This window comes from Vulpes lagopus, chromosome 9 (genome assembly GCF_018345385.1).
Source record: "Vulpes lagopus strain Blue_001 chromosome 9, ASM1834538v1, whole genome shotgun sequence".
NCBI lineage: Eukaryota > Metazoa > Chordata > Mammalia > Carnivora > Canidae > Vulpes > Vulpes lagopus.
In genome coordinates, this window is record NC_054832.1 from 25,771,996 (window position 1) to 25,792,206 (window position 20,211).

A 20,211-nucleotide genomic window follows, 5' to 3' on the forward strand; every position below is an offset into this window, starting at 1 on the left:
TTTCTAGGGTGCCTGGATGGCTTAGTTGAATATCAGTCTCTTGGTGTCGCTTGGCGACCCATGTCGCTTGGGTCATGATCATCTCAGCTCAGGTCATCAACATCTCAGGGTCCTGAGATTGAGCCCTGAGTTAGGCTTTGCACTCAGCGCAATGCCTGATTGTCCCTCTCCCTCTGCTCCTTCCCCTGCTTGAGCTCTCTCTATCTCAAATAAAGAAATAAATAAAATCTTTTTTAAAAAAGAGTCTGTTTTCTGGTTTGCTTCTCTTTTTCTTTTTTTTAAGTAGGGCTATTCTTCATGAAATGATTATTTTAACAAAGGATGACCTTCATTTACTATGATTATTTCACTACCTGTAGTCTTCTAAGCCAATCTGCTTTCTTGTTTCACAAAGAGTTTCTTTAGAGCATAGTGGCTTATGTCCTCTTCAATCTTTGCATTTCTGGTATGTAACATGATCCAGAGCACACAGTAGGTGCTCAGTAATTGCTTATGATATGAGATTATTTTTAACATTTTATCATTTAACTTAGCATTAAACTGTAGACTAAATTTTGAGAAGTATTTTCCATTACTAAATATTCAATTAATTACTCAAAGTAATGCTAAGTTTAATGTTAATTGAGGTAAGAACAGTAAAGGAAGTAAAAATTTAAGGATCAAGGTGAATGTGAGTTAAGTCTGTACCTCATGTTCCTAAACCACTGTTGCCCATCAGTGACTATTAAGTCAGAACTGTTCCTTCTGAGAAAACTTGCCTACAAATATTCAAGTTACATGTTATGTAATAGGTATTTGACAAATATTTGGTTATTAGATTAATTAATTCCAAGGTACAGTATACCAGCAAAAAGTCTGTGTGTTTGCATTGGAGTTCTCTTTAAAGTAGTAGACCAGCTCATTAAATTCACCCTTTGATAATCAACCAACTTCACTGTCCTTTTTTTCAAACTGTTCTTTTATAATGATAAAATGTGGAATGCCAAATGGTAATTCTAGCATATTTTAAAAACCCTCCTATGAGGGTGCCTGAGTGGCTCAGTCAGTTAAGCAGCTGGCCCTTGATTTCCACTCAGGTTGTGATATCTGGGTCCTGGGATGGGCCTGCCTCAGGCTCTGTGCTCAGTGGGGAGTCTGCTCCAGGATTTTCTCTCTCTCTCTCTCTCTCTCTCTCTCTCTCTCTGCCTGTCCCTCCCCTCCTTACTCTCTTTCTCTCTAAGAATAAATAGTAAGTAAATCTTAAAACAAAAAACCCTCATGTAACATAAAGATAGAAATAATACTTATCTTGGGGCATCTGAGTGATGCAGTTGGTTTAAGTGGCTGGCTCTTGGTTTTGGCTTAGGTCATGATCTCATGGTCTCATGGCACGATTGAGCCCCATAACAGCTCTGTGCTCAGCAGTAAGTCGGCTTCAGGATTCTCCTTTCCCTCTGCCCCTCCCCCAGCTCTCTTGCATGCACGCTCTCTCTAAAATAAATAAATACAGCTTTTTAAAAAAAGATAATACATGTATACAGATCTAATATTTTGGTCTTTATTTTCAATAAATTTATATGTAGATTGTTATGTTGAATTTGTGAAGGGGGTTTTCCTTTTACAAAACAATGTTACCAGGAGTCTTAGTGGGAATTAAGCTTTTTTCTCCCTGTCTGCCTCTCTCAAAGCATCAAAGATTCATTAAAATCATTATAGAATACTGGAAAGTAATATATGTATATATATATAACCAGAATGATCAAATATAAATGAAATGATTAAGAACATTTTCTACTGCAGATTGATTGCCTTGTGAATGGAATTGGAAGGAACAGTTTTTGGTTATAAAGGAATGTTGGAAATGTGAAGAAATGAGGTTTCAGTATTTTCATTCAGGGTAACTGCCTGCAGTAATTTGACAGCAGACATAACTCTATGCAATTTTTGATATAGATTTGTCTCTGGGTTCATTTCTGTTTGTTTTTGGCTACAACAGCAGATTAATTGATCCAATTCCTATTAAAAAATTCACTCAGAGCATATCTTTGATTGCCAACACTAACATTGACACTCATAAAGCTGAAAATGACTCAATATTTTGATTGCCTTGGTTAATCAGGAGAGAATCTGTTGCAACATTTTTACAAAAATTCTTTTTGTTTGTTGATTCTTACAAATAACCTATTGATTTTGTTACTTATGAAGAAGTGAAAATAATTCTTTAAAAAGACTTTTAAATAAATTTTTTTTTTAAATAAATTTTTAATTTGAAGTATTGTTGAGATACAAGATTATATTAGTTTCAGGTCTACAGCATAATGATTCAATATTTTTATGCATTATGAATAATGACCACAATAACGTTAGCTACTTTAAAATTACCCTTTATTCACCCAAAGTTGTTTATTTATTTTAATTGTTTATTTTATTTTGAGAAAGAAAGAGGATGAGGGGAAGGGGCAGAGGGAGAGAGAGAATTTTAAGCAAGTTTAAATGCCCACTCCAACACAGGCCCTATCTCACAACTCTGAGATCATGAGCTGAGCCAAAATCAAGAGTCGGATGCTTAACTGACTGATCCACCAGAGCACTCCAGAGTTTATGTGTTTAAATAAAAATTGTGAAATGTGAACTGCAAGGTTTTTAGGTATTTGTGTTTTATTTTCCCTAGTGTACAAAAGATAATTGCAAAAAAATGAGAGGCCATCAGTGACCTTTCTTGCTTAGCTGATCCAACTCATTGTGTTCTTCGACAATAGAAGGGAGTATGTTCTTAAAACCCAAATTCTTTCTTGGTACTAGTTCACCTAATAAATGAGTGATGTTATTATTTATAAAAATAATTCAGGTTTATTACAAAAACTTTGGAAATTCAGAAAATACAAAGAAAGGCATACAAATTCACCAATAATCTCATAATCAAGAACTATAACCTATGCTAATATTTGGCATATTTCTTTTTCCTCATTTTTCTCTGTGATAGTATATATATATATATAAATGTTTGACTTACAAAATTGCTATTACATAGTTTATAGAGTTTTATATCATACTTTTATTTTATTTTAACATTTATTTACCTGAGAGAGAGACAGAGCAGGGCGGGGGGCAGGAGGTAGAAGGAGAGGGAGAGAGAAACTCCAAGCAGACTCAGTGCTGAGTATGGAGCCAGAAGTGGGGCTCTATCTCAGGACCCTGTGGTCATGATGTGAGCCAAAACCAAGAGTCTGATCTCAACTGACTGTGCCACCCAGGCACTCCAAGAGTTTTATATCACACTTCAAAGTTAAAACTTTAAAAAATATTTTACTATGTCAGTATATATTATGTGTAAACCTCACTTAAAAATGTGGCCCTCAATATTGAACCATAGTTTTATTTGTTCCCTTACCAGGAAAAGGAAATCACCACTTTTGAATATCAATAGTTTTCTGTATATATGACCCTGAAGTACTTGATAGAAAAGAAAAATGAATGTGTACAGAATTTGGCCTTCTCAGTAAGAATGACTGCAAGAGTGACCTTAGTGGTAAAGAGTAATAAATGTACTGTTCAGGACTCCAAAAAACTAAGATTGTACCAAAGGAAGGAGAAATCTTATTTACAAGGCATATATGTTTATATCATAACTCCCCTTTTTGGGATACTCATTAATTCCTGAAAAGAGCTCTATGAAATAAGATAAATTTAAATTATAAGGTCAATTAGTGGTTATTAAAAGAGATTAAAACAAATATAAGACAGTCTCACATCTCGGATCTCAAAATTTGTTTGGGGAAATGAGACATTAACCCTTAACATGTTAAAAGTAGGTCATAATGTAATGGTGACTTATCTTGCCTAGGTTCCTAAATTTAACATTACAAAATATCAAGAAGTATGGAGTATGATGTATGTTTAAGACCTAGCTTAATCGAAACATAAGCATTGGAACTCTAATCCATAGACTTACTTAACTACCCCTAGGACTTCCTCAAATGCATTCCCAAATGACCAATTTATTCTTCATTGCCTTCCTTTCTGATCTAATCATAAATTCTATCAAGTTATTCCTTTAACACATTTTCTATCCCTAAATGTGACCTAATTTGGAATGCTTTTTGTCTTCTCTGACCACTGTGTTATTAAAGTATCTTCCCTTTACAGAGCTAAACATTAGTATTTATTAAGAAGTTATCAAAATAGGGGTTCACATTCTTTTTCATACTATTCACTCATCCAATCAACCAGTTTATTTAATGCTTCCTTAAGAAGCTGTGCTCTAAGCTGCTCTTAAGGAGTTTCTCTTCACTGAGGGGGAAATAAATATTGAAAAACTAATTTCATAATTATTTATTCATTATTAGTTTATGTTAAACACCACAAAGGAATGTAGAAAGTGGTACCATGAGAACATCCATTAAAGGAAAATATCAAGAAGTAAAGGAATGTCTGAAGTATTGTACTTCTTTAGGATTTATTTTTTTATTTTTTATTTTTATTTTTTAAAGATTTTATTTATTTATTTATTCATGAGAGACACAGAGAGAGAGAGAGAGAGAGAGAGAGAGAGAGAGAGAGAGGAAGAGACATAGGCAGAGGGAGATGCAGGCTCCATGAAGGAGCCTGACGTGGGACTCGATCTGGGGTCTCCAGGATCACCCTGGGCTGAAGGCGGCGCTAAATCGCTGAGCCACCAGGGCTGCCCAGGATTTATTTTTAATACTTTTTTCATGAAATGATCATATATAGTGACTTTGGAGTGGTAACTGCCTTTTCCTGTAAATTTAAACATGCATTAAATTAGCTTCAAATGTGAATTACAAGGAATTGGATAGTAAACATTGGTTTTTATTAAAGGTAAACAAAGTTCTTAATAGTACATTCACAGATTTGAAAAAAAAAATTTGGCAAAAAACCACAATTTTTTCAGACTTCAAGTAACTCATTTTAGGAAAACAACATATTTAATGTGCTTTAATTCACCTATTTTGAAAATATATGGTTAGTGTAAAAATAACAGCAAGTGTTTGGATTTATCTCCTCTTTCAGAAATAACTGATTTCAAGTGTCACCTAAACTTTTCAGGTCTCAATGAACTACATGTGTTTCTCCTTTTTAATTATAGTATATTTGGAGAATAAATCTTACTTAAAAATACATTTTAAAGTGTTTTATATGTAGTAAGTATCTCTCAGAATATGTCTCACAAATTGAAAAGTCCATTTTGTGTGAAAGAAGAAGGAACTAGGTGACACAGACAAAATAGCAAATAATTTTTTGTCATTTTATTAAGAATATCTTACAAATATGATTTCATTTTACTCTCACAATAAGTTACTGTTTTGTTTTTATTTAGGGATTTTCCTTTTAGGAATTTTTAGTTTTTGTTTTATAGTAGGATACATATAGACTCTGAGTTGGAAGAGACTTTAAGTGTAATCACATCATTATTAAATGGTTGGTGCCATGAAAATTCCAAGAAATAATTTTATGTTACAGTGTTTACCAACTATGGTTTAATCTTGTCCACACTTAAATAGTATTCATAGAACATTCTTAATGGCCCAATGTAAAACCTAGTTTTAATGATACCAGTATTTGATTCTAGTAATTTAATATGCATAATTTAAACATTCATTATTTGAAAGTTACTTATGCTATTATCTTTAAATATTCTCAGCAATTGGTTTGGACTCCTGTCCTGAACCACAAACTCCTAGCAGTGGAATGAAAATTGGAGACAGGTATATGGTTGGTGATGTGGTATCTTTTCAGTGTGATCAAGGATATTCTCTACAGGTAAGGCTATTTTTAAATTATTTTTTGACATGCAATGCTTTTTCAGAGTATTTTAACAGAGTAATATTTGATAATCCCAAGAGTTTTAAAACAATATTGATTTCAGACTTCATAGTGTAGCCTTAAGTCAAAAGGCTATTCTTTTTGTCCATAAAACATATCCATGAGATAAATTACTGGAATGGACTAAATATGGTTTGTTCACAAGTAACCAAGAATTATATTTGAATTAAAATTAATCTTCACATGTTTCTTTCTATTCACATAGGATGTAATAATTCAAATCCTGGATCTTTAGAATTTGAAAATAAGAACGAGGTGCCACTTAAAGCATTAAGTGAAATTTCCTTGATAATAAATTTTCAAAATTAGTGAATATCAACTACAAATATATTTTAGAGGGTCTCAAATTTATGGCTGCTTACAAGTCCCCCTAAAGAGTAGATCTATTAAGTACCTACGGAAAAATAAAATCAGGCAGACACTATTTCATATGTTAAGTAAATAAATTCCTTAGGGAAAGCAAAATTAAAAATTAATGATTTATAGTCTTTAACATTAGATTTATAAATTATTAGTCTCAGAAGTACAATCAGATATTTCTGGACTTTATATTTCAATTTATTTTTTTAAATATTTTATTTATTTATTCATGAGAGACCCAGGGAGAGATAGAGACATAGGCAAAGGGAGAAGCAGGCTCCCTCTGGGGGAGCCTGATGCAGGACTCAATCCCAGGACTTCAGGATCATGACCTGAGCCAAAGGCAGACACTCAACCACTTGGCCACCTAGGTGTCCCTTAAATTTCAATTTAGAATTTAATATATCTTAATTGACTCATTTTAATATTTTTATGAAGTATTTTTAGTTATGCTTTAATTTATCTCACTTTGATTATTATAGCAATTTATTATAAACAGATATGCATGTAGTCATTTCATTTGCATAATTACAATATTTCAGTAGTACAGGTTTCGATAGAAAATTTAAGTTTAAAAACTACAATTCTAATGTGATTTGGAGTCTTAATATTTTTACCAGGATCATGTCACTTTGTACATTTTATCATGTGTGTATAATTACTTTTCTTATGTTAAGTCATACTGAGAATTCCAGCAAAAGTTTAAAAAATATGAAAAATAACAATATATATTTAAGCTGTTTTTATAATGACCATTCACTATGCTTTATTTAATTTAATCTTTTTCAAATGTGTACTGAACTGCATCATCTTTTTTATATAGGGTCATTCTCACATTACATGTATGCCTGGACCTGTAAGAAGATGGAATTATCCAATTCCAATTTGTTTGGGTAAGTTGAAGAAATGTAAATCATTTATAAGCTTTATCAAATATATTTAAAATGGCTTCATGGCACATGACATGATCTACGTTGTGTAATTATTTTCTTTTCATTAGAGTTTAGTTTTTTGCATTTTTTCAATAGTTCTCTAATTGTTTACTTAGGATTTTACCTAAATAGATTAATTATGTCATTGCATATAACTGTTTAAAACTTTGATAAATAATGCCTTCTGGAAGGTTGCATCAATTTAAATATCATCCCAGTATTATAGGACACTTTTTATCTTACTGTATTGTTAGTAGCACCAATTATTACTCTTACAAAATTACTAATTTTTTAGGTGAAGTGTTACATTTTTTAAATTAAATCTGCATTTCCATTGCACATCATTTTCAAGGAAAGCATTAGATGGAAGTGATAATATAATAAAATTTAACTAGAAATATTAGATTTCACTATACAGAAAAAACATGATGTAAAACTATGTGGAATACTTACTAGATTTTGACATCCAGTATATTTATATACAAATTTCAATTAAGGTACAATATCTATGTGGGGCAAGTGTATTATTCTTTGAGCTTCTGTGTGCTCACCTTTTAAATGGGGATAATAATGTTGAATTCATGTGCCTAATGTGAGAAGTAAATGAGAGATTGTATTTAAAGTATTTAACACTGAATCTGGAACACACAAGGCATTCAGAGTGGTAGTAGGTATTATAGTGAAAAATAGCCAATAACTAAAGGGTCCAGTAATGGGGGATAGACTTTAAAAAAAAAAAAAAGAAGTGAACATTACAAGGGATATTCAGTGATATAACCAAAGTTTACAATACATAGTTAAGTATAAAAAGGCTTACAATGATTCACAGAATAAGCCTATTTTCGTTATATACATACATACCTGTATAAACACACACACACAGATGTATTTTTCTGCAGAAGAAAAAAATATAAATATAAAGGTAAATGGGTAGTAAAATTAGAGAACATTTTTATTTCTTTTTCACTCATTTCCCTGGTCTTTGTCTAAATTATTTTAGGAAGAAGGACCGCCATATCCCATGTCTAATATGTGAATCCATCACATATTACCAATAGAAACTAATTTCCAATAGAAACTAATCTTTTTCTTAAAATTCTTTAACTTTCTCACACAAAGAAGGAGGAGGGAAGGCTGGGGAAATGGTTCCCTCTTGAATACAGTATTTAAAATGGATGTTGTTGGCTTGATTTTTTTCTAAATTGTATCATCTTTGTAATGAATGAAAACATCCCTAGAAATACTTACAGATAAGAAATAAACTACTCTCTGTGGAAAAGGACATATGTTCCTTGTTTGATTGTATTCACTGCACATGAGCTGATTCTTACTGTGCAATAATTGATTTAACTTGCATTTATTGCTGAGGAAGGAAGTATGTTGTCTTTTTAAGCTATTTTAGAAAATGCATTGTCAATTGATTATATTTGATTCCTAGTGTGTGGTGTGAATGAGAGTTGATAATATTAAAATTTATATCAAACAGTTTTAATTCAGATTTGATTAAGACATGAAATGATTTCAAGTAAATTATTCCACTACTCCTGCTTACATGGGACCTCTCATTTTATAGCTCAGTGTGGTGGTGCTATGTCAGATTTCAGCGGTGTGATCCTCAGCCCTGGGTTTCCTGGAAACTACCCTAGCAGTTTAGATTGCACGTGGACAATAAAGCTGCCCGTAGGTTTTGGTATGTATAGTAAAAGCATGTGAAAGAGTTTTCAGTATCATTAATGCATCCTTATAAAGAAATATCATGATCTAGTAAAAACTCACAAATTATAGTTTACTTTGGGATTGCCTACAATTTTATACATTGAGGAGTGAAATTTGGATTGCTTGAGCCAAATTAGGTTGCTTAAACCAAACACCTTTCACTTGAAATACTAGGATAATTGAAAAGATATGGGCATTTCCTAATTTCATAGTTAGAGGATAGGTAGACAGGTCGATAAATTTATATTTTTCAGTTGATTTGTATGGACTTATACTGATTTAGATGTATATGGCAGTAGTAAATTCAATGTAATTTTCATGTATCATATTTTTTATAACTCTCTTCTTGTTTCTGTAACCAAGTAGTACAAATATAAATTATTTTCTGGTAATTTATTAAATTTATCTAACATTTATTGCAAATAAATAAGATTTTACATTTGAAAAGTAGTACAAAATTTCTAATGTTGGGTTTAAATACCCATGTAGTTATAATACTTCTCTAATTTTAATAATACAATTCCCAGTGTTTTGGATATATTGCATAATATATATATATAGCATTTCATAAATTCTTTCTCACTCTTCTATCACTCATATATTTTCCTGCAACTTCATGTTCTATGGATCTGTATATCCATAAGTAGAAATGCTAGATGGAAGATAAACTTATTTATTAAATCACAGAAGATAGGGATCCCTGGGTGGCGCAGCGGTTTGGCGCCTCCCTTTGGCCCAGGGCGCGATCCTGGAGACCCGGGATCGAATCCCATGTCGGGCTCCCGGTGCATGGAGCCTGCTTCTCCCTCCGCCTGTGTCTCTGCCTCTCTCTCTCTTTCTGTGACTATCATAAATAAATAAAAAAATTAAACAAAAAAAAAAAATCACAGAAGATAAGGATGAGTAGACTCCCTGAAGTGCACACAAACCTGGTGGATTTAGAGCAATTAAGAAATTATGTACTATCCCACTTACTAAGGACTGAATTTCATGCCTTACTACCCCAAAACATCTATGGCCTCAGAATAAAAATCCATATTTAAATATTTTATGTAATTTTGCATGGTTAACTACTTTATATAAATTCACAGAAAACTAGTTTTGACAATTCCTTACTGAATACATGTTATACTTGAAGTATTATGTTAAGCTGGGAATAAAAAGCATACTGAAACAGACTTTGTACCTTTCCCCAGATAAGTTACAGTCATGATGAGGGGACAGTCAAATATGCTATTACAATAAACTATAATAAAGATTACAGAATTGTATTAGTACAGTGACCCAGCCTAATCCAGGAAATGTAGAAAAGTCTTGCTAGAGAAAGTGATTCCTAAATTAGGAGTTCATAGATAAGTAAGAGCCAGCCGAACAAAGAGGGTCAGTCTGTGGGAAACTGGAAAGAAATTCTAGATAAACACAATGACACATGGAAAGATGCAGATGAAAAAGCTAAAGGAATTCAACAAGCCTGAATACAGTTTGACTAGCCTGTGATTTTGGGAAAACAGGAAGCTACAGAAAGATGTTGGAGGACTTCCCAATGAGGATTATTCTGTTACTACTTAGAAATATGCTTAATTTGCAGTTATAGTCAAATTCTATGTCCATTCACTGAACAACGATACTGATATAAATGAATAAGAGATTTGAACCTGTATGGTTATTCTTATGTGTGTTTTACTAGCCAGTTAAGATGGGTCATTCCACGTTGCTATTGGAGCTGACTGAATTATTTAAAATAATTTATTAAACATATTTTCAAGAGTGTCATCAGATCATTTTCAAGGTACCTCTTGTTAATACTTGCTTGGTTTTTTAAAAAAAAGTTCATCAAAATTAGAAATAACACAGATCTCTATTTTAGAAATGAAAATAAGAGAGACTAAAGAGATACTGTTTCTATTTGATTACATTTAAATACTGTTTTTTTTAGTTTCAGTTTTTTTTTAGTTTAGTTGAATCAAAAATTAGTTCTAATGTATTTCAAGAAAAGTAATTTATATTTTTTAAAAAAAGATTGAATATATACAAAAAATTAAAGAAGTATTTTTATGTTCATAAAACACTTATTGACAAGATAATTTGTGAAAAGGAGGCTCAGGGGAAATGTTTAGAAAGAAATATGCAATTCTTGGAGTTTCACATTTTGAGGTAGCATGTTAAAATTTCTGAGAAATTTGTATACTTGTACAGAAACATGATTAATATTTTAAGGCCACTTTTTAGTATTTCCCAAATGTATTTGCCCATAGAAATCTTTTCCCATGTAACAAAAACTTTTTGTGGAACTCTTTTTCCAGTAACAAAATATGCCTTTAGTTGAGAATTCCAGTGTAGTTATTAAGAGTGAGAATCCAAGAGAGTATCTGAGTTTGAATTTCAGCTCTTTTAGGTCATCATGTAATTTAGCATATTGAATAGCTTTTTGGGGCTCCCATTTCTTCATTCTCATGAGTAACAGTTAACATTAAATAAATAGCATACATAAACACTTAAGAGAGTGTCTAGCAAACCATAAATGCCAGATTTTGCAATAATGATTTGGAGAATGATAGTTGTAAAAAACCCCTCTAATTCACTAAAATTGAGAATTTATCAAATTAGGCAAGCAGACCTCAATGAGGCTTTCATTTTATTTTTTCCATCACTGAAACATTTCACTATCTCATATTTTAGTTATGTTTATAAAAATTTTGGAGCCATGTTGCAATATGACATCATGTAAAAAAGATTAGTAGACTTTATGGAGATGATTATATAAAAATTAGCATTATTTTCTGGTGAACAAAGTAGTAAAAGCACATTTATAAATTGCATGTCTCTAAATGCTATGTTGGGGAAATTAACATATCCCCCAAAGATGAATAATTCTAATTCAATTGTGGAACCTGATTATGTTAATAAGTAAAACCTTAGTGATCATATTTTGGCCTCAAATTGGACTTTTGCAAAACACAAAATTACCAAATTACTTTTTTACCTCTAAAAATTGCTGAATTCAATTTAAATGGTATCAAAGAGCAAGAAAGCCACTTTTTGAATTAGTTTTGCTATGGTGACATTATAGTAAAATGAAAGAGATTCTCCTATTACAAATAGTGGGCATTTGAGAACCGTATTCTGTTGCTTTAAACTATGGCAAAGCTAATTGCCCTGGCCAACAGCAAGCCCAAGGCCCAGGTATGCCTCTTCACCTAAAAGGAAACATGTATAATTACCTTAATGTGAATGTGTATATGTGTGTATGTGTGTGTGTGTGCATATTTAATCAGATAAAACAATAAAGTAGTGTTGTTTGCTTTTCTTCCTTAGGTGTACATCTCCAGTTTGTCAATTTTTCTACAGAAACGATACATGATTATTTGGAAGTAAGAAGTGGATCCTCAGAAACTAGTACTGTTATTGGCCGACTTAGTGGTCCTCAAATACCATCTTCTCTATTTAGTACAACCCATGAAACCAGTTTGTATTTTCACAGTGACTATTCACAAAACAAACAAGGGTTCCACATTGTGTACCAAGGTGAGAGGAATAACAAGAAGTGGAAGCTCATTTAGCTCCAAATCAGCTCTTAGCAATCTAACTAACTCTAAGTATTTTTTGCATTGTGTTTGAGAAAGAGAAAGGAGCCCAAACCATGGCAAGCCTCAGTGGGGAAGATTTTATTTTTTTAATAATGCAATTTTAGGCAGCTATATTGGGGAAATGATGTCTTTCGGACGCCTTGGAAAATTCTAACCATGAAAGATGAATTGAATTAGTATTAATACACAATTAAATTAAGAAAGACAAGGCAAGGCAGGTATGCAGAGCAAACTGGATATCAAAGATTTATCTTTGCTCTTATATTAAAATAAGTATATTGAAAGATATTTGACAGTACTCATGTATTCTGTGTAAAACTATTTTCTTTCACTGTACAATGATAGCGTAATATGCCATTTCTTCATTCCATTCTATTCTCATGAGAATATAATATAAATACTTTGACAATCATATTATATTAGTTGTATTTCAGTATAAAACTACTGCATAGCACTAAGCAAGATTTTTATCCTTTTTTAAAAAAGATTTTTATTTATCTATTCATAAGAGATACACACACACACACACACACACACACACAGAGAGAGAGAGAGAGAGAGAGAGAAGCAGAGACAGAGGCAGAGGGAGAAGCAAGCTCCACGCAGGGAGCTTGATGTGGGACTTGATCCCGGGACTCCAGGATCATGCCCTGGGCCCAAGGCAGGCACTAAACTGCTGAACCACCCAGGGATCCCCAATTTTTATCCTTTTTGAATAGAGTTTGGACTCAGCCTCAATGTTGACCCTCCACATTCAATCTAAAATAGACTAGAGCTCCACTCCATTTCTATATTTGCATGATGAAGTAGTAATAGCACCTCCCAGATTAATTGTTTTGAACTTTATAGGATGCAATTAATGTAAAATATATGCCATGATGTATATCATTAGTAAATATTTAGTGCATTGTAAGTATTTTTATGATTATATTATTTCAGATTTTAAAAGTCTGACTTGGGATCCCTGGGTGGTGCAGCAGTTTAGTGCCTGCCTTTGGCCCAGGGCACAGTCCTGGAGACCCAGGATCGAATCCCACATCGGGCTCCCGGTGCATGGAGCCTGCTTCTCCCTCTGCCTGTGCCTCTGCCTTTCTCTCTCTCTGTGTGTAACTATCATAAATAAATTTAAAAAAAAAAGTCTGACTTAAAATCAAACATTTAAAGTTATGATATTTCATACAATGTATAAACTGTATACAATGTAGGTCCAATGACTGCAATTTTTAATTGAAATAACAACACTTACTTTCATTTCAGCCATAATCATTAAAGGATTTTATGAGAATGTGATACTTTTGATGTGAGGTCCACAAGAGCAGGCATCTTTGTCTTGTTTGTCGATATATCTCAAGTGCTAGAACAGTAAGAGCACAGTAAATGTTTGCTGAATAAAAGCATATACCCAAAAAGAAATTTGAGAGTAGTTAAAATAGACATCATAACTTCCAACCACATATGTCTAAAATAATTATAATTTGCATTATGCTTGCATACATAACTTAGGAGCACAATATCACATATCATCCTTTGCATAAAATGGAAATAATTTCTGCCACCTCTCAGTACAGAATTAACCACATCCTCAAGGAATTTAATTATTTCAAAACAATTGGGCAACTGATTAAGTTTCTTATTTGCTGCTAGAAGACTTGGAGCTATATTTGTAGTCCTTCTCTAGCAGGTGTTCAGGGCCTCTGCCAAGCACCTTGCTATTTACCTTAAACCAGGCTTCATCTTTTTTTTCTTCTTCTTCCTTTTTTTTTCCTTCTGCCTCCTAAAATAATGCTCTTATTTGAATGATGTATAACTAGAATTTAAACTTTGCTAACTACATTGTTCAGTCAACGTGCCCTTAAAAAAGATGCATTATTTATATAATAAAAGCATAAATGCTACAGAATTTTACTGTTATTGATATGATATCTCTTTTTTATGCATTTATATCATTGAGCTAATGGCATTTTTGAAAATAGGTTAATTCATACAGATTCGAAGAAGCAGTGTTACTTTTGGATGATTTTGCGATTAGATTTTAAGAACTTTCTGAATTTGGAAAAAATGCATATTATACAATTAGTGTGTTCTTCTACTGGAAAACTTGCTTCCAAAATTAATATTTTTACTAGTAATCAGTTAAGTCCTGTATTGTATTTGATATAGGGTGATGACTTTTTCCTGAAGATTTTTTTAAAATAAGAAACAGACTCTTTTTATTTTATTTTTTTTAAAAGATTGTATTTATTTATTCATGAGAGACACACAGAGAGAGGGGGGCAGAGGAACAGGCAGAGGGAGAAGCAGGCTCCATGCAGGGAGCCTGATGTGGGACTCGATCCAGGGTCCCCAGGATCACACCAAAGGCTGCAGACGGCGCTAAACCGCTGCGCCACCAGGGCTGCCCTTTTATTTTTTTTTTCTCAAAAAATAGCACCTTTATTTAGACTTGATTTGATAATCAGGAGTTAGAATGTTATTCTATTAAATAAACCCTTTCAAATTTTCATTCACACTTAAAAGATATTTTTCAGTTTTATTGAGATATAATTGACATACAGTCTGCATGAGTTTAAAGTCTACAACACAATGATTTGAGTTCTATATATTGTGGTTAGATAATATTGAATAGAATAGACTCAGACAAATGTATGATCCTGCAATGACTTTTATAACATTTTACCCTCCCATGCTTTAGTTTATTTTTATTTTTTAAAGATTTTATTATTTATTTACTTATTTATTTACTTATTTATTCATGAGAGACACAGAAAGAGAGAGAGAAAGGCAGAGACACAGGCAGAGGGAAAAGCAGGCTCCCTGCAGGGAACCTGATGTGAGACTCAATCCTAGGACCCTGGGATCACGCCCTGAAACAAAAGTAGATGCTCAACCACTGAGCCACCCAGGTACCTCTCTCCTGAAAATTTAAAATCTAATTTCCTGAAAATTTAAAATTCCTGTATTTCCTGATTAAACTAAAAAACAGGGGATCCCTGGGTGGCTCAGTGGTTTAGCGCCTGCCTTTGGCCTGGGTCGTGATCCTGGGGTCCCGGGATTGAGTCCCACATTGGGCTCCCTTCATGGAGCCTGCTACTCCCTCTGTCTGTATCTCTGCCTTTCTCTCTCTCTGTGTGTGTCTTTCATGAATAAATAAGTAAGTAAATAAATAAATAATAAAATCTTTAAAAAAATAAAAATAAACTAAAGCATAGGAGGGTTATATGTTATAATGTTATAAAAATGTTAAAATGTTATCAAAGTTATTGCAGGATCATACATTTGTGTGAGTCTATTCTATTCAATATTATCTAACTACAATATATAGAACTCATATCATTGTTTTGTAGACTTTAAACTCATGCAGACCGTATGTCAATTATATCTCAATAAAACTGAAAAATATCTTTTAAATGCGAATGAAAATTTGAAAGGGTTTAATAGAATAACATTCTAACTCCTGATTATCAAATGATATACATTTGTATTAAATTGGAATAACACCTTTGGTTTTGACATTTCTATATGTGTGGAATACTTACTCAAATGAAAAACACAGACTAAGAAAAAAGCCCTTAATATCTTAAAAGGATTGTTGATTAATACTGAAATATCTCGCTTAAAAATTAGTTATATTTTAATAAAAAATTTAGGGTTTCTGATTCAACTGCAAATGCAATTTTTTGATTTGGGGAATTTGGAATATAATGGTCAGTAGCAAAATAGCCTCTTATTGCTGGTAATTAAAATTTTATTAATGATAATGCAATTTTGTAATTCTTGAAAACAAAGTCCCAAATATTAATAATATTGGTATGTGTATATGAATGTGTATATATACTGTTTATAGCTTCAAAATTTATTCAGCAATGTTCATTAAGCACCTACTATATGAAAGGCAATGGATAAAGGCTTTAGTACACAGTGAGAAATCAGGAGCTTTGATTTCACATAAAATGTAGAACAAGAGGAATATGAGAAACTAAACACGCAGTTATACTACTGTGCCAAAAATATCATGATAACTGAAGTACAAAATTTATATTAGAAGGAAATTTGTTTCCCAATATTTTATATTTGTTAAATAACTTATTTGAAGAAAGATAACAGGGGGATATTATAGTTTCTTTTAGAGAAAAAATAGTAAAAAAAAATTTAAAAGGCTCAGAATTAGGCTTTCACATATGCTTATTTTATTCTGCATACATGCAATGTAACTTGGAAGCAACTGTATTCTATGTAAAGGAATCAGAATATGTTGGATTAAAATTGTGGCCGTAAGAGTAGTTTACAGTTTCATTAAAATGTATAATTTAGATAGATTGAATAAGAAACAATGTATTTTTATGAATTGTACTAACATTTTATATATGAAAATTATAGACATGAGAAGAAATTCATATCATATTGCCTTTGACATCACTTATTATAAACCTGCATTACTATTTATAATCAATGACAAGCAGCACTTCTTCTATTTGGCAAGTTGCAAATAGTACCCATCTGTGGTCTTCTGATATTCAGAAAGAAAAAATGTCTTTCTTTTTCCCTTTCCAGCCTATCAGTTGCAAAGCTGTCCTGATCCACGCCCGTTTCGAAATGGTTTTGTAATTGGCAATGATTTTACTGTGGGTCAAACCATTTCATTTGAATGTTTCCCTGGATACACACTAATTGGAAATTCAGCTCTCACTTGCCTTCATGGTGTGAGTCGTAATTGGAATCATCCACTTCCAAGGTGTGAAGGTATGCTCTTAACTCGAAGCTATGTTTTAGCTGATAATCTTCTGTGTTTAATAATTCTTGTCTTGGCACTCTTTTTTGTCTTCCTCTTCAAATAGCATGCTAAATATACAGTCTTTCTTTCAGTTGAAAATTATAGTTAGTTCTCAGATCAAAATCCTTAAGGCTCCAAAATTAATAACTGATTTTAGCATTATTGGCAGGAGTTCTAACCTCCATTGGAAGTGAGACTGCAGTTGATTAACATTTTACAGCTTCTCCTTTGTGTGTGTCTGGGTGGGTGCATGGGGCTTGTGTTTAATAGTCATTCTTATATAAGTCACTTATGAAGTTATTGCTACTGAATTTGGACTTACTTTCTCTAAAAATCCTTTTAATTAAAAAGCAGGGATCCCTGGGTGGCGCAGCGGTTTGGCGCCTGCCTTTGGCCCAGGGCGCGATCCTGGAGACCCGGGATCGAATCCCACATCAGGCTCCCGGCGCATGGAGCCTGCTTCTCCCTCTGCCTGTGTCTCTGCCTCTCTCTTTCTCTCTGTATGACTATCATAAATAAATAAAATTAAAAAAATAAATAAATAAATAAAAAGCACTTGAACCTTTTGTAGGGTTTTATATGTATACATGATATAAGGTGAAAGTTAAACAAGTGTATGTATTGATAAATACTTGAAAAAACAGAAAATTTAATTTATTAATTTAGGAGTAGTAAATAATAACTGTAGCATGCCTCATATTGAAAAACAAATTAAAGCAGACTATTGTTCATGATTGCCAACCTAATTTTATATACCTTAACTAATATAAGAGCATAACACAGATGTAATTTAGCCTGCTTAAGAGATATGAAATGTTTGCCTTTTTCTCTGTGATGAGTTTATGGTCATTTTAACATTTTTCTATATCATTTCTGTAGCTCTTTGTGGAGGAAATATAACTGCAATGAATGGCACCATTTATTCTCCTGGGTATCCCGATGAATATCCTAATTTCCAAGACTGTTTTTGGCTTGTGAGAGTACCCCCTGGGAATGGAATCTACATCAATTTTACTGTCCTTCAAACAGAGCCAATCTATGATTTCATTACTGTATGGTAAGCCAGGACCATTGTTATTGATTGATTCAACTGTGTATAACAGTGAAACAAGGTAGGAATGAAAATATATCACAATCCTCTGTACAAATTACCATCTGATATCTGAAATAATAAATATACTGAATAACTGAGGGTGACAGTTTGTATTTTGTAGAATGAGACAAACAAGAGAAATAGGTTTTGACTTATTTGCCCATGAAGTAGCTAAACAGAACAAAAGCTTTTGTGGGTGAAAAAGAGATTTTAAATGTATTATTAAATTAATGTGCAAAATCAGAAATTAGTGCCAGAGTAGGTTTAAGATAAGCAAGTTCTCTATTTATAAAGCCAGTGAAATTTAAAAGCCTGTGTTTAAATCATAATTATTTAATATGATTGAATTTCTGTCATCATGATTTGTTGTAAAATACTATATTTGCATTATAATTATCCTGTTAATGAAACATCTTTACTTAAAAACATATTATAAAGAAAATCTCTAGGTTAATTATTGACACTTGGTTACCTGAACCACTGGATGAGTTCTAAGATTCCTTCTAAGTGTAACAGTCTATGATTCTCAAGATTGTTTTGAAGAAAATAAAAGGAAGCCAAAACTCAGGTATTTGGGACAATATGAGTTGTGGTCAAAACACCAGGGACGATGAATTGATTACAACTAATATAGGTGCCTTTCATTTAGGTAAATATGTGATGTATTATTATACTTTACATTTTTAGATATATTATTACCTAAAGAGACATAAAATGTACTAGTATAATTTGGCTCTAATCATTGGTTATTTCATCTATTGCCTCTTTATCATTGCATCTATAATACTTTCTTCAAAACTTGTGCAAAACTCTCTAAAAACAAAAACAAACAAACAAAGCAATCTCAATCTTTCTTTCTCCCCTCCCTGCTCTGTCTCTCTCTAATAGGGATGGACCAGACCAAAACTCACCTCAGATTGGGCAGTTCAGTGGCAATACAGCTTTGGAATCGGTCTATAGCACTTCAAATCAGATTCTAATCAAATTTCACAGTGATTTCACAACAAGTGGCTTTTTTGTGCTCAGTTACCACGGTTGGTATTATCTAAGAGTTTCTATTTTATTTGGCACTATTTCAATTTAAAATTGTCCTGGAATAATTGAGTGTAATATATATTTAACCAATGATTGAAAAGGTATTAAAATTTGACACTTTTTAAAAATCATTTCAAACACATTTACTTGCAAAGAATGACCTCTTTGAAGTGTTTAGGGACATTAAAATGTGAGCAAGTAGAAATAGGAAATAAATCAGTCAGTAATTATTCAGTAGAAAATAATCATTTTTGTGTGGAAACCAATAAAAGAGAACCAGCTGTTCATATTTTATTGCATGTAATTTTGAGACATCAATAGATTTTTCAATACAAAATGTTTAATCTATTCAACCTGCTGTGAGTCTTTCTAAAAATAGCATCCAATATCTTTATACTTTGGATTATATTACTCATTCTTTTATACTATTTCAAAACTGTATCTATTCTAGAATCTTACACTTTTAAGTGACTATTCCAGATCATTAGGTTCATAGCTTTTACACCTGTGAAATAATTTATGAGGAGTTTCGATTTTAATTCTTTTTATAGAATTATTCTGGGTCCTCTCTTCATAACATTAACCTTTTGAAAGAACATTTAGATGGCTCACAGAGCTTTTTAAAAAAATCTCCCTTTATCTCAAACTGATTGTATTCCATTATAAATAAGAAAATGTTTATTCCTAATGATAGATCCTTTCTCTGTTATAACCATAGTTCCATAAAACACATCCTGCTTTATATGACCTTGTGAGACCAATTCCATGTATATTTCACAGAATCAGTAAGCTGCTATATTTATGAAGTTATATGAAAGTTATATGAAGTTATATGAAAATTTGCAAGATGAACATGTGCTTTGTCTCATTACATTAATATACAACTTAGCCAAG

At 32.3% G+C, this 20,211-nt stretch overlaps 1 protein-coding gene across 3 annotated transcripts in view; it reads left to right on the forward strand.

Moving 5' to 3' along the window:
• CSMD3 (CUB and Sushi multiple domains 3) overlaps positions 1-20,211 on the forward strand; it is a 1,188,176-nt gene that overhangs the window by 1,058,363 nt on the left and 109,602 nt on the right. For all 3 annotated transcript variants that reach the window (XM_041769740.1, XM_041769741.1, XM_041769742.1), the window contains 7 exons: positions 5,642-5,760; positions 7,007-7,076; positions 8,689-8,805; positions 12,147-12,356; positions 16,970-17,158; positions 18,069-18,246; positions 19,171-19,316. In XM_041769740.1, coding sequence (XP_041625674.1) covers positions 5,642-5,760; positions 7,007-7,076; positions 8,689-8,805; positions 12,147-12,356; positions 16,970-17,158; positions 18,069-18,246; positions 19,171-19,316 — 1,029 coding nt within the window. The remainder of the gene's footprint in view (positions 1-5,641; positions 5,761-7,006; positions 7,077-8,688; positions 8,806-12,146; positions 12,357-16,969; positions 17,159-18,068; positions 18,247-19,170; positions 19,317-20,211) is intronic.